This window comes from Pomacea canaliculata, linkage group LG3 (genome assembly GCF_003073045.1).
Source record: "Pomacea canaliculata isolate SZHN2017 linkage group LG3, ASM307304v1, whole genome shotgun sequence".
NCBI classification, from domain to species: Eukaryota; Metazoa; Mollusca; class Gastropoda; order Architaenioglossa; family Ampullariidae; genus Pomacea; species Pomacea canaliculata.
Genome location: NC_037592.1, coordinates 30,258,885 through 30,283,419, shown reverse-complemented (window position 1 = coordinate 30,283,419; position 24,535 = coordinate 30,258,885). Strand labels below are relative to the sequence as shown.

General features: G+C 41.5%; 2 protein-coding genes across 4 annotated transcripts in view; both read right to left on the bottom strand.

Moving 5' to 3' along the window:
* Nucleotides 1–5,024: 5,024 nt before the first annotated feature.
* LOC112559609 (multidrug resistance-associated protein 4-like) lies at nt 5,025–9,387 on the bottom strand. Its single transcript, XM_025230944.1, has 9 exons — nt 9,346–9,387; nt 8,785–8,935; nt 8,277–8,514; nt 7,263–7,494; nt 6,968–7,123; nt 6,551–6,640; nt 6,112–6,284; nt 5,589–5,694; nt 5,025–5,345 (listed from the first exon to the last, which is right to left on the bottom strand). Exons 1-9 carry the CDS (start codon nt 9,385–9,387, stop codon nt 5,025–5,027), a joined length of 1,509 nt encoding a protein of 502 aa, XP_025086729.1.
* Nucleotides 7,429–24,535, bottom strand: part of LOC112559368 (multidrug resistance-associated protein 4-like) — a 38,388-nt gene continuing 21,281 nt past the window's right edge. For 2 of the 3 annotated variants that reach the window (XM_025230552.1, XM_025230553.1), the window contains 23 exons: nt 18,264–18,374; nt 17,759–17,876; nt 17,022–17,252; nt 16,606–16,695; nt 16,187–16,356; nt 15,786–15,911; nt 15,276–15,525; nt 14,750–14,860; nt 14,274–14,324; nt 13,789–13,830; nt 12,964–13,155; nt 12,465–12,559; nt 12,118–12,204; nt 11,615–11,708; nt 10,915–11,160; nt 10,378–10,527; nt 10,214–10,251; nt 9,557–9,803; nt 9,191–9,267; nt 8,785–8,935; nt 8,277–8,514; nt 7,927–8,033; nt 7,429–7,463 (listed from right to left, as the gene is read on the bottom strand). In XM_025230552.1, coding sequence (XP_025086337.1) covers nt 9,593–9,803; nt 10,214–10,251; nt 10,378–10,527; nt 10,915–11,160; nt 11,615–11,708; nt 12,118–12,204; nt 12,465–12,559; nt 12,964–13,155; nt 13,789–13,830; nt 14,274–14,324; nt 14,750–14,860; nt 15,276–15,525; nt 15,786–15,911; nt 16,187–16,356; nt 16,606–16,695; nt 17,022–17,252; nt 17,759–17,876; nt 18,264–18,374 — 2,413 coding nt within the window. In that variant the 3' untranslated portion in view covers nt 7,429–7,463; nt 7,927–8,033; nt 8,277–8,514; ... (1 more) ...; nt 9,191–9,267; nt 9,557–9,592. Of the gene's footprint in view, nt 7,464–7,926; nt 8,034–8,276; nt 8,515–8,784; nt 8,936–9,190; nt 9,268–9,556; nt 9,804–10,213; nt 10,252–10,377; nt 10,528–10,914; nt 11,161–11,612; nt 11,709–12,117; nt 12,205–12,464; nt 12,560–12,963; nt 13,156–13,788; nt 13,831–14,273; nt 14,325–14,749; nt 14,861–15,275; nt 15,526–15,785; nt 15,912–16,186; nt 16,357–16,605; nt 16,696–17,021; nt 17,253–17,758; nt 17,877–18,263; nt 18,375–24,535 lie in introns of those variants that run through there. The other variant, XM_025230554.1, reaches the window with a different exon arrangement.

Sequence of the window (24,535 nt, the reverse complement as noted above, 5' to 3'; positions counted from 1 at the left end):
TTATTTGTTCTCTTTTACTTATTCTTTATAAACAGATGAAAGATATTAAATGGGTTTTGATTGACTGAATTACCTGAATTAGCTTTCACTGGATGTAACGTGTGTTTGTGTTCAAAGACAAGCAGAACTGAAATTAGCTGCAAAGCCATGGAATCCCTGGCTGAACAGTATGTGAACTGACAAGCAGTCTGTATTTCTGTGGTGTTTTTTTTTATTTTTTCTTCGTTTACTATTCACTCCTGTGGCACTCCACATAATTATCAATGACTTGTAAATGCAACTTTAACATGTCCATCATGTGAGAGAAGATCTAGAACTAAGCAAATTTAGCATCTTTACCTGTTGACAAGATAACAAACTTGAAGAGTGTTAGAATCATAAAAACACAATTTAAAATAGTTGATGAAATGACAGCAGCAGCATCTGAAGTGTTTCCAACTATAAGAGGAGAGAGAGCGGGGAGGAGAAAATGGATACGGAGAAAACCGCCGACGGTTTGTCACCAATGCAGTGAGGGTTGGTTGCCTTGAGTTCAGATCTCATCTCGGGCACGCTGGGTTTTTTTTTTTTTCTCGGCATGTTGCATCTGTTTACAGGGATGGCTGCCTTGCCATGATATAGTTCGGCGTAAAGCACCGATCTCCATCCCCTTTTCATAAAACAAGGGAACTAACAAAACAAAGTATTCCTGACTTCTATTAATCTTCACGTTATTCTCCACTTCTGTTTGAAAGGCTTCCAAGCTTGCATTGTCTTCCTATTCCAGCCACTTCTAGCTCATGCAGTTACTGTTAGAGCTACCTAAACAGACATATATATCTATTTTTGTATGTGACTGTTAGGTAAAACTATGCTAAAAATATATTGACAATGATTGATTCAGGAAGTCAGAGAAAGATTTTAGCTGACGAGCTAAAGTGGATCATTTCAAAAGAAGTTTAACGCTTTTGCCTGCCTGTGAGTGTTTGCGTGTGCGTGCATGTGTATAGTCTGCAGGCGGGTTTGAGCGTGTGCACGCACATTTCGTGAAGGCCAGTGTAAACACATTTTTAGCTGGCAGGCGAAACAAAAGACAGCAGCAGCTCTTTTTAAATTGAAAGTTAAGACACCAAAATCCATCGAGAAGAGATTTTATTCGTAAAAATACCTTTTTAGGAGAACATGAAATATCGAATGTATTTTGAATGGTCGTAAGACACTTTCACGGCTTAAAGTCAAGTTAAAATCCCAACAAAGTTGGTATAGTGGCATCATGCGAGGACAATCTTGTCGGTACACAGTTGTCTTATACCAAACTTACCTTATGGGATGGGGCCGAAAGAAGAAAAAATTTTGCGCACTTGGCCTTTTGACGTGAAAAGAGATTCATTTCATTTCAGACGAACAGACACATGCTAGTAAAATTCGATTGTCACGAGACATACTTGCTGAACCAACAAAAGCAGACAAAGATTCATTAAACTGAATGAAAGGAATTCAGTATAAATGGACAAGAAAATCTGCATGACAGGACACGTGAAGTAAGACATTGTGACACCATGAACACCAAGACACGTTCTTGAAACTGAAGACGTTAAACACGACTAAAAACATAACATGAATCCATCACAATACGGTAAGAAAAGCATGTATCACAAATCGTCAGTTTTGAGGGGAATGTGATTGTAAAGCATTAGTCTGGAGCTGCAAGAGGCATTAGAGTGTCAAGCATGTTGGTCCAGAACCAGAACGTCTCTAAGGAGAGCGGTTTGTGTTACGAATGATGTGGCGTGGAGAGTGCAGATTTAAAAACTAATAATAATAATCACTGCATTCTCTGCATTCCAAGGCCTGCCACAATCCCCTAAGTTCTTTAGCAGAGAATCTGGAGTGAAAGTATTTGCATCTCGCCCATACACGTTTCCACGATCTGCTGGCGCAGAAGTGAAGGCATATGGCGGAGGAATTCAATTAGCAACGGACGCCCACAAATGGCGTCGATGTTTAAAAGCTCAAGAGCAAGAAGTTGTCAGAGCGTTAACCTACATGAAATGCTAGCAATCTGCTGTATACTGTATTTATACAGAACTTGAACCGAACTTATACAGCATATTTATTCTGCTTCGTTCGCCCATGCAGATATGTGCAGCTTTCCCTTCTCTGTCTCCACCCTTCCCCAATCATTGATAAATTAAATTATTTATTAATGAGTTCTTTTGCGAAAGAACATTATGACAATTTGCTAACTGGAGAAAAAGTGAAAAGGATTGCAATGTTAACTGTTTATTGCCCACGTGGAAAAGAGCAACAATAGTTTTTCACATGTGGCGCAAACATTTCTGAAGTACAAAAATAAGTGTTCATTAAACAGTTCAAATTGGAGTTATAAATTATGGTGACTGTTTTCCAAGACAAATGACTAGAATGACTAGAGAGTGCATTGAATGGGAGCTCCATCCATTTTTGTCTTAAAAATAAGGTACAAAACCCTGAAAGAATTTAAACTTAGTTACATTAACTTTTAAATTAACTAAAGCTGAAATCTGTCTCGGCTTAATCACATCTTATACTCGATATATGTTATATAGGTGGATCTTTGAGACCGTCTGCCGATCATCCTAAATAGTTATAGAGTTTCCACTTTTTTCTTCGCTTTTAATCGCAAGCAGTGGTATGTTTTTATACATGAGAGCGATCATGTTATGCACAAGGAATTTAAATAAAAGAACAGTTGAGCTCAGCTCTCTAACACAGTGTTATCAATAATCATACTCAAGCTGTGATAGTCCATTAAAGGCCTTCTCTCTTATCACTTCAAATTGTCAAAGCGTGAACTCTCCGAAGTGAAGCAAGATCCCACTGGACTGGCAAATGTATTGGAAAACAAGTCTGAATGTTCCAAATTTCGCCCCAATGGTTTCTTGAGACCTTCACAAACGACTTCATCAACGACTGGTCAAATGTTCTTGCTCGGTTAAGTAAAGGCATGAAAACACCATTCTTCTGAACAAAAGCAATTCAGGCGACACAAAGACGAACACAAGTCGACTTCTCTTCACCATTCGTTGTTTTCTGGCTGCCGGTGTTTTTAAACTGCTTATCCACGACCGGTATCCTGTTTGTCCGAAATCAGTATCATGATTACCTGTGACCAATAACCTGCTTGCCGTCGGAAACTTGCAAGAGCATGAACAGATGAAAACACTGCAGGAACAGTGTGCTTTGCTGTTTGTTATAATCACAGAAAATTCGTTGGTCCCTCACACAGATCAGTATCAGCGCCATCAGTAACATTTGTTTCCGAATCTGCTAAAGGCGCAGCTGCTTGTCGGTAATGCAGCTGCCATCTTGATTTAGAAGAGTATAGTAAGTTGGTCGTGACGGACTAGACGATAATCAAACTACTTGGTTGCCGGTAGATGTCGTTACAGATCCGGGGCCAGGTGCAGTGAAGCAGTCTGATAATTTGCTTGCAGTTTGATGTCTATCAAGCAGCGAGCGCTATTCTACGTCTGGTCCCAGGACTTGAGTTCTTTGGTTTGTAATCCATTCAGTGGAGATGTTCTGTTCACAGATAACAAAAAGTTACCTTTTCTTGGCATGTTCTGTACCAGGCAGCTATGGATGGACTTGGCTCTGTGGCCAAGAAGTCTAGTCAGTTAAGGACGCAAAGAAAAGATACACACCATTCACAGTGTTATGAAGAAAAGCTAAGGACATCGAGACATTTCCAGAAGCTGCAATCTCTGTACATGTTGATGTTGCTGCTTATTATTTAGAGAAACATGACGGCAGTGAAGGAAGTAATGTTAACAGTTTGGCTGCTTCCTTTTTTTCTGACCCTATTCTCTCCCTGTGTAATATTTTTGGAAAGAGCTTTGATAGCATTCGTGATATTTTCGAAGTGAGTGACATGCCACCACACAATTGGTGAAGCCTTGAGATGGCTTACATACAGAATTAACTTGTGCTGTGCGATGCCTGTAATGTTATCGGTGATGGCAAGCGTTGGAGACAAGCATCTGTCGTTTCATTATGTATCACATGGAAACAAAGCAAGAAATGTATGAACACTACACAGTACAGCGGAGCTTGTACAGCCGGTAATAGGTTTGGGCACTCGGTTGGGACTGTACTTCGTGTGACATTCGGATCCACACCAAGATCCAGTGAAGATTTTTGTCGGAGATAATGAGCTGTCTATTGAAAAAAAATTGCTTATTTGTGATAGCACTGTTCGTCCGGTTTGTATCGTTCTTTCTATAAATTTCAGAGTGAATGTATCCTTTGGGTACTCTAAAGTAAGGGAAGGATATGCCTACACCCGGGTGCCATTGGCGGGTTGTCGTTCACTGTGTTGACGGATCTCTTTATTACACCCTTTCTTCCTCCAAAAAGAGGAATTTAGAAATTCTCTCTTCCAAAAAATATTTGCATTTTGCGTCCTCGCAATTCAGCAGTATTTATATTCGACCTACTCTACCCAAAACTTGCTGCTAAGTTGTTACACCAACGTCTCTTATTATCTCTTCTGATCTCTGGCATCTGAGGTGTTCTCAGGTGAGTATATTTGACAAAAATCAATTAAAAGTTCAATAAATCAGTTTGTCACTATTTCATTTAACCCCCATTTGGTACACAACTGCTCGTGATGTATTCCCAAGTACAGCAACCCCAAGTCTTCTGGATTCTTCGTTGACCAGCGACATTTGCCTGTCCTGGATATTAGTTTCTTCATGTCTTGGTCTTGTCCTGGTCTTTTGGTGTCCTGGTCTCTTAATGTCTTTTCTTCCACTAAGCAGTTGCAGCTCTGAGCCTGTGGACGACCTACATCGACACCAGCTTCGACTAACGCTTGTCAGAACGCATCTAAAGCACAAGACCATCACGTGAACACTGAACGACCAATGGGCTTTTTTCGAAGCCAACTGGCAAATGCTGCCATCAGGAATGAGAGCTCCGAGAAAGGGAAGGGGTGGTTTCACACAAACATTGTTTTCTTGGCAGCGGGGATACAAATCTCTGGTGGGAAGGCACTCGTGTCATCACAAGCGGTTCGTCGAAAATTTGTTGGTGGGGAGCTGGTTCAAGACTCCAACCAGTCGACAGGAATGGAAGGTGGGTAGGGCGTTGATCTCTGACGGCCCCCGCAGGTCCCCGCGGGGAGGAATGCTGTTCTCGAAGTCCTCGGGGTTTATAGGTGGCGCCACGTAGGGCTTATTCTCGTATTTTTCTTTAGCGACATGACGAAGGCGCGACACTTCCGTTAGTCCCAGCTCTTCTACCAGTCTGTAGAACCTGCTGGCTGGGTTCTGTAGAAGCAGGTGGGGCGACTCCACTTCATGGATCTTGCCGTCTGCAATCACCTGCAAAAAACAAAATGTACAATACGTAAAACAGTATAATTCCGTGGCATTAAGAATCTTAATTTAAAGAGAATTTTTCAAAATATATTTGAGTTTTCAGTTCTCAGAGATAAAAGAGATAAACAGACAAAGAAAGACGCAGTGGGTGAAACAGCATCTTACTGCTCTTTGCCGAACTGAGAAAGCAAGCAAGAAGAAAGAAGGAGAAAAAGACAGACATGAGTGAGTAAGGACGCATCTTACCATCACCCTGTCGCAGTCGATGATGGTGTCAGGGAGATGAGCAAAGTGGATGACAGTGCTTTGTTCAAACCGCGTCTTGAGTATCACCTGGATGATAGTATTGCTCCTGCAATCAAAAATCCCGGGTGATCATACACACAAGCGGAACAAACACATAAAGCTGCGCATGCGTGTCGAGACTTCGATGTTGTTTTATTTCCCTAACCCATGGCTATAAAGTAGTGGCAAAGATGTCCTAGGGTAAACATGATTTAGTGACCGCGGAGTCTGAACATCGAGAAATGTACAGAAATTTGAAATTTGAAATGTGTAGAAATTTACAGAAGTAAAAACTTCGGAAATAAGACGCTTCTATATGAGTTTCTCATTTTGCCCTGGAAACGATTCACTCCCTCTTCATAACTACAGTCCCATGATAGAAAAATAAACTCTCTCTATTACACACATACGCTAACATGGCATCATATAAACCTGTTGCCATTCTTTCGTGGAAAATGCAGTGAGCAACTGAGAAATAACTCACATGAGGTCGAGGCTAGACAAGGGCTCCTCGTATACCAACACCTTGGGATGCAGAAGCAAAGCTCGCGCCAGACGCAGTAGCTGACGATGACCAGTTGACAGTCCTTCGGCCACTGTGCTGAGGTCGGTGTACAACTTGTCTGGCAGTGACTGGACCAGGGATGTCAAATGTACCTGGCATACATTACAGTTTAATATAAGTAAAATCTTCTTCTTCTGTTTTATTTTCTTCCTTTTATAAATGTTCCTTCGTCCGTCCGTTTCTCCTCTTTCCTTCTTTCGTTTGCACGGCGTTAAACAAAAAAACAAAACAAATCCTTCTTTCGTTTGTTTTTAGAAATCAAGATAAGTTAATGAACACTAGACTGAAAACCAGCTTAGTCATTATTGTTGAAACATTTTCTTCATGCCTTGAAACATGCTTTGTCTTTTATCCTAACCTCGTCCAGGGCCCTCCATATCTGGGCGTCAGTGAAGCGGGACACGGGATCCAGGTTCTGTCGCACTGTACCCAGAAACGGCCGTGGATTCTTGCAACAGAAAGAGCAGTCTTCAGTGCACCAGGGTTCATTAAAGTAATATTAAAAAACAAGCGTCTTTAAATCATATAATAAATCTGACCTCTCAGACTAAATTGTAGAAGAAAGAATTTTGAGAGCGAGTGAATAAGCACAGTGAAGTGTCTGCGAACTAAAGCCTGATTAACATTTTTGTGATATGTTTTCATCTTTGTTAACTCTGCAGGACCTCTCTTTTTTCAGGCACTCAAGTTCACAGCTAGTTAATTTAGTTTCGCGATCATTGACGGATGATCTCATCTCCAAAACTTTCTTGTAAAGTATTGTCAAGATACTCACATGAGAGATGATGAAGATCTTCTCGCGAAGTTTCTGGAAGCTGATGTTTTGAATTTCAATTCCGTCAATGCGGATAAAGCCGCTGTAATCAACCAGTCGCATCAACACGGAGAGGAACAGGCGCTGCTCCGCCGCAGACTTGAACATCACCCCCATCTGAAACCCAACAACATGTGAACACATGCCAAGAAATGTGTGGTTTAAACTGATGTCTCTTTCTTGGAAAGAAGTCGACTCCTGGCATGGACATTGCACACGGATAGTATCAGTTTAAAAAACAGTTTGATGCGGGTACCTTTTCCTGTGCCCGGATGCAGCACCACATGTTTCGAAGGATGCTAGGCCCCTTGCTGGTGTTGGACGCCGATACACCCTCGAACGTGACAATTCCGTACTGGGGCCACGTGCTAGATGGTCGAACTTCGCCATCACTGCTCGAAATGTCCAGCTCCGGACACAGCTGATAGCACTGAAGCAAGTGGTCCACGGAGCTCATCTGAAACGCAGTGACGGGTGGCTTGAGCCTTCTGATTGGTCAGTATTCATAACAGGGTTTGCGGTCAAGGATCAAGAACATCTATCTCATCAATGCTTGATGTCCAGAATGATCTTTCATTGAAAGTATGTTTTGAGAAAACTTTGCACTGAACTGAAAGTGTTTTCTTCCGGTGAAATCTCCGGATATTTTTTTTTTAAATCTGAAGGATCTGCCATGCAAGTTAGTCCAGACCTTTAGAAAGTTATCACATCCAGAAAAAATACTTTACCGTAAGCGAGATCAGAACCTGTAACTACTGAAGACAAGTAACAAAATTTTGATACTAACAAAGCACACCGTGAAGAATATATCTAGAGACGACAAGGAAGAAGACAATATAAAAAAAAAGAAAGAAAGAACAATTTATCAGTTAGAGTTAGTGAATATCTACGAGTATTTATACTTAGAAGCTGTTACTGACCTTAAAGTGAACTGTCGCCGACTTACGGAGGGCCGGCTGTTGAATATTCAAAAGGTTGACGGCGTAGTAAAGAGACAGGCCGACTACACTGGCAGGTAACGACACATCTGTTTCATCAAAAATAGCTGAATATCAGAACAGTTAGGTCCCTTTCACCGTCGGTCTACGAGGTTCATCGAGAACTTGCCTGAACCTATGATGCGAACAATGCATTCAATCATGGTCGTGAGATTTACCCTTGCAGCTTCTTCTCAACAAAGCATGATGATGATGATGATGATGATGATGAGGAGAGGAGGAGGAGAAAGAGGACGCCGATGACGACGACCATGATGACTAAAAATACACACCCTGATAGTGCACCATGAAGTGCCGAGCCGAGTGTCGTGGCCAAGACGAGGACGAAGCCGATGAGGTCAACGCGCATCCCGAACCATCGGTCGGCCGCCAGGTGGAGGTAGCAGGCTGCAGTGCTGCGGTCCTGGTGCACATCAAAAGCGTGCAGGAACCTTTGTTCTACGCCGAACGCCCGCAGCGAGGTGGCGCCCTCCAGGCTGCTGAGGACGTGAGCGCCCACCGCGCTCTTCGCTGTGAGGATGAAAAGTTGAGGGTCATTGGTTCAGATCTTGGTAAGCAGCGTTTGTAATGTACTGTTAACTGTTCTCTAGTGAACGGTACTTTACTGATCTGAGAAACACAACAATTACACTGACTAATGTGACAATTGGACTGTTTGATCTATCTCTGGCCTACGTGACAGTTAATTGGTCTCATGTGACAACTGTTCTGAACTGCATGCCAAATGCTCGGACCTGTATGACAACTCCTCTGACCCATATGACAACTGCTATCACTTACACGACAATTCAATATGTTCGACATCTTGCGTCGACTCGTGGAACCGACGCCTAGCGACGACAAAAGCGATGGTGAGAGGAACAATAACGATAAATAGCCAGTAGTTGACAGCCCCGATGATGATGACCGTGGCCAGAAGCAGACTGAATGACTGGAAAAAAAAATAAAACAATGAACATCTTTTTTAAACTTTCCGTATTCTCTGCAACAACACCGCGTACGCGAAGACTGGGAACAGCTTTTACATCAAATGATCCTGTATGGCTAATTTGAAACAGGAGATGGTTAATTTTAGCTCTTGCAACTTATGAACACACTGAATTTTTAACTGTTTTTTTTTTTTTAAGTGACTGCTTCTCAGACATTATTGAAAGGATGGCTACAGATACACAAGGCTTGTACGCACCTGCAAACAGTCGAGAAAGATGGGAGGCAGTGTATCTACTATCCCAATGTCCCGCACGAAGCGACTCAGAACAGCGCCTGCAGCACACACACATATACACACACACATATATATATATACTTTTACAGTCTATGCGCGCACTAATCTCTTCCAACCATCACAAGATCTTCGAAATACCTGTCGTAACCTTCCTCCATTGACCTTTCACACCGCCTCTCCACTAACCTCAGAAAATTTCTGTCCTAGGAAAAACCTAATTATAAATAACAAAAGCTACTAGCAAGACGCTTCTGTCACTGAAAACACGATGGAATAATTATTGTACGTTATCTACAGAGATGACCAAACGAGAAGACAAGACAAGACCTGGGCTGTTGATGCGAAAGAACGACAACGGTGTCTTCAGAAGCGCGTGGAGGGCGATGTTGTGCAGGATGGCGCTGGCGCGGTTCGCGATGTAGAAGAAGAAGCAGCTTGGAGAAAACCCAGCAGGACAGCAACAACAACGAGAGCGAGGTATATGTACACCCTCTCATCCAGGCGCATGCGTGCTAACCCAAATATCGTATCGTTCACAAATGTGGACTGGTTCTTGTTTTGATAATTTTCAGACCTGACCAACACAAGATATAAAAATTAATTCAAACATTTTACCCAGTTCATTTCAAATATATTTTAGATGCGAATTTTAAACTCAGTTCGCATTCAATGCTGATAAAAGCAGTATCACTGGAATTTAAAATAACAACGAGCACAGACAGGTCCCAGAGTTATCAGGGTGGTAACTGCGGTTGAAAGAAAGAGTTGTTTTTACGTTTCACATGCCATCGTCTGGACATGTTGAACCACTTCACATTAACCGCCTCTATGACTACTTGCCAAGATATTTACCTTTACTTTAGGTAAGAGAACATGAGTCCTTTGCAGCAACAACAACAATAAAATATGTTACAAAGAATGAAACTGAAATTCTGTGGCAGAAAGCCGCGTATATGTGAAACAAAAATATGTTCATCTCCTCACCAGTGAGCCAGCCACCACTCGCACAGAACAAATCCTCCCTGAAAAAAAGATAATAAAAAAGATATTCATCATAGTGTTCGTCTGTCATTCTTATCGTGGACCTACTTGTACTAACTTAAGTCTCTGTTCAATTCCATCTTTACCACGACATGGAAAATACTAACCTGCTGCAGGATGGAAAGAAAGGTGAAAACGAAGAGGCCAATGATTCCACCGCCCAGGATGAAGTATGTTCCGTAGAAACTGGAGCCCGAGGAGGTGGTGCTGTTGAAGCTGGTGTCGCTGTCGGTGCTGATCAGACGATCAGCTGGGTCCTGCACAGTTAGAAGAGATCATCTGGACCTCAGGGGTTATTGTGTTTGTTAAATGTTATATAATAAACGATGTGTGAATACTTCCATTTTTTAAATACTGCCTTTTTCGTTTCTTTTACGTTATTATTTGGAATGTATGGAAGCAAAACTAATGCATCTACTTAGTTTGCAAGGTTCAAATGTCCAACTTCTTCATCCCCAGATGCAATTACTATTTGATAAACTGTATTCATTTACAAAACAAAAAAGACGAAAAGACAAAACAAAAGCTGGTTGCAAGATATGGTAAGTGGTACATTGTACCAAAATGTAAACTAGAAAAAACACATCTTATAAGTCTGTCTCGACACCTCGATAAGATCAAGATGTTGTGGTGGCAGTACTGACCTTGACCTCGTGGTGGAACATGTCGTAGGAGCCGGAGGGACTGTCCTTCATTCCTAGAGGAGAGGCGGGAGGGGTTCCCGTCATCATAACGCTTCCTCCTACCAGATCCTGGATAAGGGGGGACGTCAGGTCCAGCAAGCGGCTGATGTCAACGTTCTTGTAGGTCCGGCTGTTGAGGAAGGAGGTTACATCCAGTCCATTCTCCTGCAGCTCTCGGTACGTTCCACACAGATGAACCCGGCACTGAAGGTGAAAAGTTCAAGGATAATACTAAAACTAATGTCGTCTCTCTCGATGAACTTTCTTCTTGCATCTCACGCAGTTCGGTGCTAATGTCTTTACATGTTATAAATGTTTGTGTGTGTCTGTCTTTCATTATTATATGGAAGCAGATGTGGTCACGTACATGTGTCTACTGAAGAACATGCAGCATTTTCCTTACATAATGATCTTCTTTGTTACTCATTCTAAAGTGTTCAGGTCTTGTAAATTCACCCTGTAAATACCCTCAACTTGAACGAACGAATTCTTTATTGAATAAACCATTTGGTTTCAATAAAGAATTCGTTCGTTTGTTCGTTCGTTCGTACCCTCAACTTTTGTATCTATGTTGGGGTATATATTTCTTTCATACTACAGATGCAGGGTGATCGTACACAGTTAATATTAGCTTTGCTTCGTAGAAAGATGGAGAGTACCTGGACATGAGGACGACCCCGTAAGCCAGGCGGGCATGGTGCGCGTTGTCCGTGACCACCAGACGGGTCTTGGATCTCAGTAATCCCGTGATGCATCTGTTCACCCACACATTACGTCTCACACACTAAAGTATACGGCTAAGTAATCACCATGGCACACTTTACCCATGCCTCACCCAAAATCCCCATCAAAATGATTGCACGGTAATGCAAACTGTCCCCCATAACAATAGAAACATAACGGATGACCTGCATGAACGGTGGAAACTCTTTCTAAGAAAAACGTGATATTTAGATTTTCTGATAAAATATATACTGGTTGTTGGAAAAAAAACTAAACAAGAACTGTTCTTCATTATGTCAATGCACATTTTTTGTTCCTCTAATTTTATTGATTTCCATTGGCTTTCGTTGGTAACAGCTGTCAAAAACAAAAACAAACGTTGAGGAGTTCTCACGTGTTGACTTTAATGTCATGAATACCGTTTTCAACAAGTTTCCTCACCTTTTAAATATATGCATGGCTGACTTTGCGTCCATTCCACTGAAGATATCGTCAATGAGGTAGATATCAAAGTTTTGATACACGGCTCTGAAAACAAAGATTATTGTAAAGTTTCTTTGCGTTCGTCTGCGTGGTGGGGCCCTAGTAAGGAAGTAAATTGTCCAGGGGAATTTAAATGTTTAGTTTTGGTTATTTATGTTTATTTTCTTATCTTTTATTTGCTGACTGGATATTTTAAAATTACTAGATAATCAAAGAAACACGGAGAATAAAATGTAAAGAATATATGTAGGTGACTGGGTATTAAAAAGATGTTAAATTTCGACAAAAATTAGTAACAATAATACCTTGCTAGGGTAATTTTTGCTTGTATACTGGAGTCTAGAGTTAACCCTCTTTCCCCGACGACTGTTAAATCTCCTTGTGGATATGCGTCCACCACCTGCAAATTAGCAATTAAGATATGTTTCAACAAGAGGAGACCACTTGTTCCTAGACCTAACAAGCACAATAAAACCATAGACAGCACGTCGCCTTGACAACAGCCTGAACCTAGAAACATTTATAACTTTGTTATTAAGGGTGCATTGCTTGGGCCAATCAGAAAGCAGTAAAAAAAGTTTGTCCGCAAAATCTTTTGTCGGGATAACTTGCCGCGGTCAGTTGAAAGAAAAGGCAAATGTTTTAGAGGCGACTGTAATTTAAAAAATTTTGCATCCCAGTATTTTAAGCAAAAGCTATACAAAAGCAATATATCAATTATTTAAGTTCAAGATGCTATTTGACTTGTCATTCACTAAAGCTAAGAGCAAGACTGATGATATCTGTTGTCCAGTAGTAACTCACCTGGGTCAGACTGCAGGCGTACAACACCTGGTTGTAGCGGTTCTTGGAGAACTCAGCACCAAAGATAATGTTATCCCTGATGGACCCTGGGCACATCCAGGGCGTGGAAGGTACGAAGCCAAGGCGGCCATGATGAAAAAGATGGCCCTTCTGTCGTTCTAACTCGCCGATGACTGCCATCAGCAGGCAACTCTGCAATATGACGATGATGGTCGGTTAGAGTGAAGCTGACGAAGGGTGTCGATGTTTAACTTCTTATCTGTTGATTAATGACATTATACCACAGACAATCTCTAGATCCGTGGCTGAAGCTCCTGCTCGTGTCTTAATAGTTAAAATATTAATGAAGTAAACTCATTTGGTTCCTGAGAGTGAAGAAATACATACGCTTTCCCTGACTTGTATAAATCAGTTTCAAATCTTTATCTTACTCTTTACTTTTCGAATTGCCTGGGTAATCTTAAAATATTGGCTTAAAAGAACACATTTCCGTAATTTTAGCAGACATGAATCTTGGGAACGGAAAACAGGCGCACATACACCTCCTTCTGGTTTTAAAAGCAAAGCACACTTACTTATTAAAGTTTTCCAAGATGGGGATTTTTTTTTCTTTAAGGATTCATATAAGCTAGAATAACGTCCTGTATATCTTATCATTTGGTAAAAGGAACCTCCTATCTCTTGGCTTCTTAGTATCAGTAGAATTATTTAAAAACTGCAAAATATTGTTCGTGAAAAGCACGACACGAAACTATTCACAAATAATTAATACGGAGGATGCCCTGAAACGTGTGGTCTACAGTTTTCAACGATAACTCTGCCTACCTTCCCGCTCCTTGGTGGACCCACTATGGCGTAAAGTTTGTTCTGAAAAAAAGTAAATTATTCATAAACGTACTGATATATATATTACAGCTCTCGCTTAAAACAACAGACCCTACATTTTCACACTTAAAATAATCAAGTCCAATCCATTGGCTTCTTTATATCTACTATACGCTTTACGAGATTATTTTTTAGAATATACAAATAAACAATGTAAACCATCTGTACGTATTAGGTCTCCGTTCTTTGGCGCTAGATATGCAAATCTAAAATAATTAATTTTTATATTAAGCTTCATTAGTGGCATAACAGGAGATTATCTCAAAATACAAGAATCAGAACAGTAATAAATGGGAATTAAAGGCACATTTACCAGTTAATGAAACCTTACTTTAATGTGTTGCATTGTGGCCATCTTTTTTCCAGAACCTTATATAAAGGAGTTGGTTATGTATTAAAACACACCAACTAAAAAAGTCCCATACCTTTTCGATATCCAAATCAATGTTGACTAGAACCATTGGAGCTTCTGGTCCCTGAAAATAAGCAATACAGTTGGGAAAAAAAACTGCATGAAGAATTTGACTGTTAAGAGTAAGTTTTTTTTCGGTATTATTTACTTTTCATTACATCAAACTGATGACGGTACTTTGTGTTTACTGACAATAGAACGTCTGTAAAAGTACCTTTATTGTGCCAGAAAGTCAATTGAATTTAACTCTTCAGTGACAACGACCAAAGGAAACACGAAAGATGGAAAACGAGAAAGAACGGAAACAAGAAAGAAAGAGAAAAAGAAAGAAAAAAAAAGACAAAGGAAACAAGATAGAAAATTTAAAAAAAAAATAAGAAAAAAGAGAATAGTAATCTGATTTGTTGGAATTAGCAGAGTGCAAAGAGTGTCAATGGCATCCAGCAGAAGTAGAACACGCGGGGACTGGGGATGCGACTCACGACTTACCTTGTCCCTGCTGGCATAGTAGCTGGCGAAACGCACGGCGATGTTTTCCTGCAGCTGCTGGTAACCCAGGCGACACGTGAGGGCGCTCTTCTCGTCCAGCAATAAAATTCTCTGGAACCCACAGACAGTACTCCATAGTCACAGCCTGCATTTCGTTCACGTGTAACATAGATAAGTTGATGATTTACTGACATTTCTTTTACATCGATGTATAAATATATACGTATAGATTCAAATAATTGCGTGTATCTGGAAGGTTTAGTGTCTGTCCGTAATTTAGATGACATCTAAGACTTCCTCACTTTAACATCAATGATTCATAACTTTAATGACATAAGAAACATAATTAAATGCACAATATGGTGCAACGGGTAGAAACAACATACAAATAGACAATGTCATACATCTAAAAATCTGAAAATACAATGACCACCAGGCAAGGTAAAGTTATAAAATTATGAAATTCGGATGAAAAATGGGGTAAAACTTTCACTAATACAATATTCAGCGAAGAAGAGGCACCGACCTGCACACGGCGTATTGTGCCAAACATGTCCTTTGCGTATAACAACCCTGAGGGCAGAAGGATGGACAAGCTAACACGAAGAGTCTCGAAGAGCATCATGGCGGTGAACACGTGCTGAGCTGTGATCACGTGACCGGAAGCCAATGCGAGCATGAAGGTGACAAAGACCACAACCTTGCCTGCCGTGAGAGTCAAAGCGCTGTTGAAGCTCTGAAGGCTTGTGAGACGGTGCAGCTGGTTCAGCTCCAGCCTGGAATATCAAGAAATATCAGAGACCGGAAGTTGAGTCCACTCATGAAGTGTAGTATAGTTTGCCACTTTTATTTTAAAAATCGCTTTAGAGAAATACATTATCTTAGTATAACCATTGTAGAGCTTGTAAACAGTCCCAAACAATTGCAAAGCTAAACGAAACTTTCTCCTGGATCATTGTACACTCTATAATCAAATTTGTGAAAGCAAAAACAACAACAACAACAACAACAAAAGAAAACTAAAAGCAATACCTACTCTCGTACAGATTTGATAATTTTTTCGCAGATGGGTTCCCAGCACATCATCTTGATCTCCTCGATGCCACTGAACAGAAGTTGTAATCGCCGCACTTTCTGGCCGGCTACAAACTCCGTCTTGTACCTGCAAGTTATCAATACGAAGTTGTTGATGTTCAGACTAAAGTGTCTTGTTTCCTGCCATATTGTAAATTCTCACAGAATTTAGTCTAGTTCTTAAAACTTCTCAATAGCCGATGGCGGTGACATAGGACTTGTTATTCAATTTTACTGCATTCAACTTTACATCCGCTTTGAATTTTTAATTCTGTTCAGTGTTTATGAGGTTTTGGATGCCTATAGAACTCATAACGAGCCTGGGAAAGGGTAATTAAAACAAAAGTAGTCATCTGTCATCACCTGAGAACATGAGAAAGTTTTCCCATGAACACTTGTACTGGAAAGAGAAGGAGCAATACAGCCACGCCAGCCATGGCAACGGGACCAAGATGCAGCCAGTCCCAAAGCAGATAAGAAACCACAATAAGCTGCAGCGGACCAATTACAATATACGTTGCCGGAAGCACAACCTATGACAGAAAATTACTGTTATTAAAGTAATTACAAAGTTAAATCAAAATTAATCTTTTTAATCATTAAAATAATGTACATATTTTTAAATATCATCATAAAGGACCGAAAAATATTCTTTTCTGGAAACTTAAGTGATTGGCAAGAGATAATGTAAATAGTTAACAACTCAAAGCATATTTTATTCTTAGTCGTTGTCTTAAAGTCTTGAAATGTGAAGTTGTATATAAAATGTATTTGGAAAGTACCATTGGAAAAATATCCATTTCTTTTGTAACAAGGTTCATTATTTCTTCCATTTCTTTCGCTGACAAGCTGGCTGTGCTCAGCTTCATAACCTGGCGACAAAAACTTGTTTTGTTAGAAAGTGAAAGAAGTGTATTAACCTCCAACAAGAATTAATTGTCAAACCTACTGAGAGTCAAACAGCAAGTCATTGACTCAAGATATTAGATGGTTGCTAGAAGGATAAATGGTGTAGCATAAATCATAAAACAAACTTACAGATTATTTGAAAACAGGAATATGTAGTTGGCGGCATTCCTAATGTGTTCATATTAACGATAATAATAATAAAAGTAAATCTTTCAAACTTTCTAGCTTGCACTCACTCCTCCCGTGGAACGGTAAATCATTCTTGGACATAAATACTTCTCTCCAATACCTTTCTGTATATCAGAGATGTGGCTGCCACCCGCATCCTGTACCCATGGTGGAAGAAGTTGTGATCAAGGAAGATGCTAATCAAGAAGACGATGGAGATGAACGCCCCGTAGACATAAACATCGGGTACAGACAGATGCAGGGAGCTGTCGATGTCAGAGTCGTGAGGAGAGCGCTCGAACTGGCGAATAAAGAAGCCCACCAGGACAGCCTGCACCACCCGGAGACACTCCTGGCAGGTGTGGACAAGGAAACATTAGACATAGGTAAGTATAATAAATGTATAGACCAGTGAAATGTTCACCATAAATACTTTAGCCATCTGGACTTCTTTAAATTTAGTTTTTCACCCTTCTTTTCAGATGTTTTATTTCCACTTTAAATCCCGTTTGCTTGCCCGGTCTCTGGCCGCTCGCAGTTTATGATGAAGATGGCTTTTAACCAGATAGTCATTGCAGAATGCGCCTCTATCTTTGGAAATATCTTTATATGAGTGTTATATACAACTTTTTACATTATTGTCGTGAATAAGTTCTTTATATTACTATCATGCAAAAATATTAAACATTAATGTCAAGTACAAAGCTCTATACTCGACAGTATGTGTCCTGTTATAAGAGACTTTTAAAGGCCAGTGGGGATGCAAGGTGTAATAAACCATTAGTTGATAACATGTAAAATTATCATCAATGCTTTACTGAAGTTACTTCTGCAAGAAGTGACCTGGTGCACACTTACTTCCAGGAACACCAAGACTGAGAAGGCAAGAATTTGCGGGCGATAACACCTCCATAGAGCTCGTAACAGACTAGGATAGCCTCCCGTTTTCCAACAGTACAGTTCTTTCTCCCACTCCCTGCGGAATAGTTCAGATGTGCAAAATAAATCAACATGTGTTTTGATACAATCTGAATTTCAGCATGTATTGCAGAAAGTATCCCAAGGGACATTAGCATTAAGAAGACAAATATAAATATTGTAATGGTAAGCGATAACAGCTTTCTGACTGAAGACTTTTATAAGATGTTCCAGATTATACCACCACCACCAAACATGAATTGTGTCTTCAGTACAGTAAATCACAACCTAAACTTAAGTGTAAGTTCTTTTAAGTACATTTCTTGGACACTTTGCAGTGACGACTGAATATTTCCAAGGATGACAGTAATTAACAGGAAGCTGTTAACCCCGGACTTTCAGAAGCATTTCTAGTGTGTTTTGCGAGAAAAATGTGAAAACATACCTGCCAAGGTTGTTAGAGAGCTTAACCGTGGAGTCCTGGGGTAGAACATCGTACACGTCGGCTTCATCGAGGGTGTGGTGGTACCCCTTCCAGAAAATGCGTCCCGTCCACCTGACAAAAACACGAGACAAACAGTCAGCAGACGACAACATTCTCCAGTCGGATAACATACAACCAGCCAGCGAAGGAGGCGTCTGCACAGGTCTCTTAAGATGAAAACTTTCATCTTTTAACATTGCACTTTTTAAAAATAATTTTTTACAAACATTTGTATATGATGAACATAGAGACTGCAGGAGATGTGACTAAGGATCGGATCCCCCACTCCATGACTGGCAGACGTGTTCCTGACAGTGGATATCAGTTTGACCAGCCTGTGAGTTACAGCCTCGACATGAATCTTGGTTCTGGCACTGATTTACCTCCGACTCAGGGGGAATACCGTGACGGTGGCCACGGACCTTACGCAGAATCAGTAGTTTAAGATACTTTCTTTTATATACTTTTAGTTTGTTAATTTTGGGCACGTAGAGTATAACAGTACATTTCTATAAACAATAATATACACTGGTAAAATAATATTTAATATTTACACCAACATAGGTATCGGGTTTATAATACTTTATTGCATTGTGCAAGCTCTTAGCAAAATGGTTGTGTAGGAAACACAGCCTCTCTTCCTGAATGCCTGTATTACTTTATAATTTGAATTTTCTTGACAGTTTTGGGTCAATTTGTACCGTTATATTCCCATGCCAAGCTAAAATGCTCTCTACACCTTTTTTTTTTCAAATGTGCACGCCATTGTTAAACCCCTTTTTGTTAGAAGGCTACACTGACCATGGTTTCTCACACCACGGTCCTCATTCAAAGGACTTGTCCTCCATCTGGACCAAAACAGTTGACAGGTATTTGCCGATCAAACGCATCCTGCACCCCCGTGATCCTCTCGACCTCGGTGCATCCGTGAGTGCACAAGAGATGACGGAGTGGCACCGTTCCTACATCCGTGCGTCCATCACGACGCCGTCGATACGCAGGCACCACACGTTCGCCGCCAGCCATGCCTCAGGTGCGCGCGCATCCTGCAGTCGCTGCAGCGGCACATCAATGGATGCAGCAAAGCCGGCGCCCCGCTGTGCCCGCACCTTCGTGTTTGAAGTCTGCAACTTGGCATCTGCCTCACGTGCATCTTGCCCTTCACGCTACCAAACCAAGCGGCCTCCAGGATGGGGGATACAGCGGCGGTGCAGGACTTGCGGAAGAAGGGATGGGCTCAACGGTCACGACGGCAGTTGAGAAACTTCATCGGTGATGGTGGGAAATGTCAGTAGTTTCCATTCAACCATCTTGACTTTTAGGGTGCACGGCAGTTACTCAAAGTGTCGTGTTCACTATTTTTTTTCGATACCCTGCTCTTTCTCTTTGAACGTGGTTGCATATAGTTTATTTTCGACTGTCTGGGCTGTGTCGGTGGAGGTTGTACAGTTTGTGATGTCATGGAAGCAGAGATAAATGACTACCTATTAGGCAACAATACTTGTTTTCCAAACAACACCCTTATAAAAATACTGACATTTGACAAAAGTGGGTGGATGTACATGTATTTTAAATATCTAGACTCGTGTTACCGGCTGCTGATGCTAAAATAAAAACAAAAACGGTGACAAAATAGTTTAACGTACATTAAGCAAAAATTCCATCTTGTATGTGGAGAGTCTAATGGGCAATTACACAAATGATTATCCACTCAGTATACTAACTTCAAGCACACCAACGAAAGTTCATGCCAAACTTATGACCGGTAGGTTCGTATTCAAGACGGCGCATCCATCAGCTCATAACAACTCACTCTCTCCCACAATTTAGAAAAAAATTTACAACATTGAAGACCTGGCTAAAGAAACTAGAGTGGAATGTGGAATGTTGTGCAACTTTGCTGAAAGTGTACCAGTAAACGTAATTCTGGCCTTTAAAAATATGTATGTTGTTAAGATAGGAGGCATCTGTGGCACATTAACTTTTATGAAACCTTTATTTCTTTTTGAAGAGCTCTGGCAGTCACCCAAAATACTGTAAGAGGCATTGGCTTGATGTCTTCCTTTAAAGTTTCAGAGCACTACACGCGTAATTCATAGATGTCGAAATGTTTTCTCTCTTTTCTTAAGAAGCGGAGACGCAGGTGTGCACACACACAAACACAAAGTAAACGCGTGTACATTCCTTTTTTTTCCTGTGTTTGCGTTCGCGAGTACTCGAACGAGCTTTCTCATTTTCAGATCCTTCCAAAAAAAAAAAAAAGAACAAGCCGCACTCAACTTTCACTCGCCTGACCTACTGTTCTACCTCCAGATGCCCATGTCTGCAAAGTCAAAGGTCAAACCTCAGGTAGATTTCACTGAGGAATGTCTAGGCCTACCTCGACATGCAGTTTGAAAAAAAGAAACCGTTTGCTCAGTGGCCAGTCATCTTTATAACACCTGATGACTCTTACTGTGCCTTGCGCAGAAAGAGACTTCCGGTGAAGGGCAATAGAAGCTGTTAAATGCAAAATTTTATTAATTTCAATTATAAAAGTAATTGAGATTAGTGCAAGGCAAACAACTGGAATTACTGAAAGGGAGGTTATAACATGGCTTCCGACAACATTTTAATGACTTTCGACTTTGGCCTGGAAAAGACGAGTGAGATGGCTTTCAGTTTAATGAGAAAGAAAAAAAAGGGGAAAAACGAAAAAAGATGGAGAAGGAAAAAAAGACCGAGAAAGAAAATTATTGATTGAAACCTGAGATACAAAGGCTGCCAGCAAAGGAATGGTTAGACCTTGCCCTAAATGAGGTACCCGAGGCACCCGGTGATTCAAACACTCGCTTGTCGCCACTGCAGAGCGGGAGGACAGGTTCAAATCTCGCCTCGGGAAACTCTCTGTGACCAACACCGTCTGGGGTTTTCTTCGGTTATTCCTGTTTCATCTTCCCCCTTTTCTCATCCCTTATAGCGCAAAATCTCCTCTAGGTGGAAGCACTTTCCCGCCAAAGCAAGCGACAAATCAATCAAGCAAGTGAGGTAGCTGCGAAAATCGCATTATGATTGAAATACTTACCCCACTCAACCTCAACAAACATAATAAAAAGTACGCTAGCATCACACTTTATACAATTCCGGGGAAAAAAAGGGAAAATGCTTTAAAATTGCCACACACACAGTATATTCACAGCTGCAGCCTGGTTTATACTCAAGCCTTCAATGTCACTGGTTTCCAACCACCCCTCCAGCTGACATCCTTTCGCTAAAACTTTGATTGGTGTTGGACTGATTCGAACTGAGGACGGAGGAAACCTTTGTTTTTGATGGGAGGCAGCACGGCAATGGTGCGAGCCTGTCGTACAAAGAGGTGACATGGTGCAGGTGCTGTTTCCCTCTCTCTCTCCTCCACACCACCACCACCGCCACCCTACACACCCCTGACCCAGCGGATGTAGGCGACAGTCAGATGAAGGCTTTACTGGCGCAGGTCGTCGAGACACAAGGACAGCCGCCCTCACGTGCAGTGGTCTGCTCTCTCCCCCCCAACCCCGCATATATGCACGCATGCGCAAACTCTCGGATAAACACACATACGCGCGAGACAGAGAGATGAAAGATGGCGTTTGACGCTGAACCAGGAACTAAGACTACATCGTGGCTAAGCAACCGGTCCTGAAAATAAATGCTACATACAGTGGTATAGACAGTGTGTCCGAGCTGAGACAGGAACCCACAGCATCTGGTTTTCACTGTATTTGTCACATGCACTTACACCGTCTTTCGTCCCTTCTCCATCCTTCTGTTCTTCCCCCCTCTCTCTCTCACACACACACACACTTCTTTTGCATCTTCTTCCGGTTCATTAATATTTGCACACAAACAACATCTGACTATAAGGGCTCAGAGAAAATGCAAACTGCCATCATCAAACAAAGAGGCAGCTAGAAGATGGTGGGAAATAATCTCGGATGAATAATGCATCGCTTTTTTCGAGCTCACACCTGCACAATGACATGCGGGCGAGCGGCATCACAAGCGCCTGGCCTTTTACGGATGGTCATGGGCTGACAATCACACCACACACGTAATAACTTCGTGACAAATCCATCCTGTTTACCGAGAGAAACCACATCACACCCCTGAGAAGAAAGAAGAAAGACCTCACCACCCGGCTTCTTGGCTGGCGACAGTGAGCCTGGGTGGAAAACCTGCCGCTAAATGTGTTCTCAGCATAGTTTCTTCAGGAAATTTTGGAGGAAACAGTTTACTATTATTATTCCTTTTTAACTAGTGGATTTAGGCAGCACTATGGTGGTGTCATGTGTCATTTAAAGGTAAACACGATGACTGTGTCAGGTCAAGGTAAAGACTCCCTTAGGGTCGTAGTCTCAGGAGCAGAAATCGTTGAGTGGGTCACCGTGTCAAGAGAACCGTAGGAGCTGAGATCAAATTTCTCCTCCACTGTCTGTGATTTTGCTGATAACTCAGTACCCACTTCCGCTAGACAGGTCTCGAACATTTTCCTCCCTAGTCGAGTGAATCAACATGGGGGAGGAGAAGGGGATTTCTCGATAGCTGCCTCTAGAATAGGGACTGATGAACTGAGAGAGATGGAAAAAAAAGAATCTAGCGGGTGATGGATAAGGTAGAAGTAAACCTCTTCACTGTCGAATATCTTACACACATTTCATCTTGGCAAGTCCTGGGCGTGTCCACTTGCTTTGCTTGATAAGAATCGCCGACCTCTCACTTTTAGCCGACGATGAAAACATGAAAGCACTCGCGAATTTTTTCTTTCTTTCTCTCTCTCTCACACACACAAACACAGAGTAAACTACCATTGCAGAGGAATGCCTCTGGGATCTTAGAAATAGGCCCACCAAAAAAGCAGGGGCATTAATACACTTCTCATCTGCTGAAGAAGCCAGTGTCACGTGACTAGGAGACGTGCTGACGTCCGGGGATGCTTCGCACGTGTCGTTAGCGACGAGGACGTGTGACAACAAGAGCCACCTGCTCTTTCGCATCCTAAAAAGGACAGGAGCTCCTCTAAGTAAACCTAATGTAGCAGTGAGCCGCCCCTGAAAACCCCTAGTCCGTAATTAGTGCACGGCATTGCTCAGTGAGCAGTCCAGAACTCAGACATCGGAGGAAGGGCTTGGGCTTCGACGGAGAGTATAAAAAAACGTGGAAAGAAAAATATGGTCCTGTACTTTTTCTGCCAGTCTTTGTGCTAGTCTGAGCTTTGTCCTTAATAATGCTGTAATTTGAGATAAAACCTACTGTTTTGTAATATCTTGCGATTTTTTTCTGGATGGTTTATGAGAAGAATGTCTTAAAGTGAAAAAAAAGGGCATGCTCTGCATACTGTCCTCCTGTCACGGACTAAATGATCCTATCTGCTCAGGTGTTAAACTGCAAACATTTCTTTTCATTTCTGTTGTGTTTACAAGTCAAACAAGAACGAGAAAATATTTTTTCTCACGTTTTCTCACTTCCCAGTTCCCATGACAGAAGGCACGCACTGACTGGCCTGTCACGCTGACCGACTGACTCATACTGACCAATCCCGTGAAAGCTACCTGGCTAAGCTGGCCTGATACCAGACAAACAAAATTCTGTGGTGTGATCTCTTACTTGTGAGTTAAGCGTTGCTGCTTGTTTTTGTTTTTTTTCCTCCAGATCGTCTCACCTTATTTTATTTTCCACCTCAAAAATTTTTGTCGTTGATCCTGTTCGACAACATTTTACTCCTTGCTGTACTTGTGTCCAAAATCTTACTGTGCACAGGAGTTGTTAATATGGTTCTGAAGAGAACAGTACACGGAGAAGAAAAAAAGACGCAGACAGAAGAACAAACGGACAGACAAAAGCGGAGAGTAGAAATGGCTGCCATTTACCTAAACCAAGAGATGGTAAAGAAACAAGAAAGATGAAGACAGATGGTGGTAATATTGCCAGGCCAGTCAGGGCCGATGGTATGAATGATGATGATGATGATGATGATGATGACGATGATGACGACGACGACCAGTTTTATATCCACTAATTGCTGTGTTCCATATCTTGTTAGGAATTCCTTTTTCTGGTATTGAAAGAACGTTAATTACATTGTTTCGCATCTGCTTTATAACAGCCGGTCTCTTGTTTGCCATGTTCTCCTTGTTGTGCAGCTGCAGCGTTGTCATCGACTGAAAATGACTCAGCTGTAAACAATCTTTATTTCATCATCCTAACCAACACTC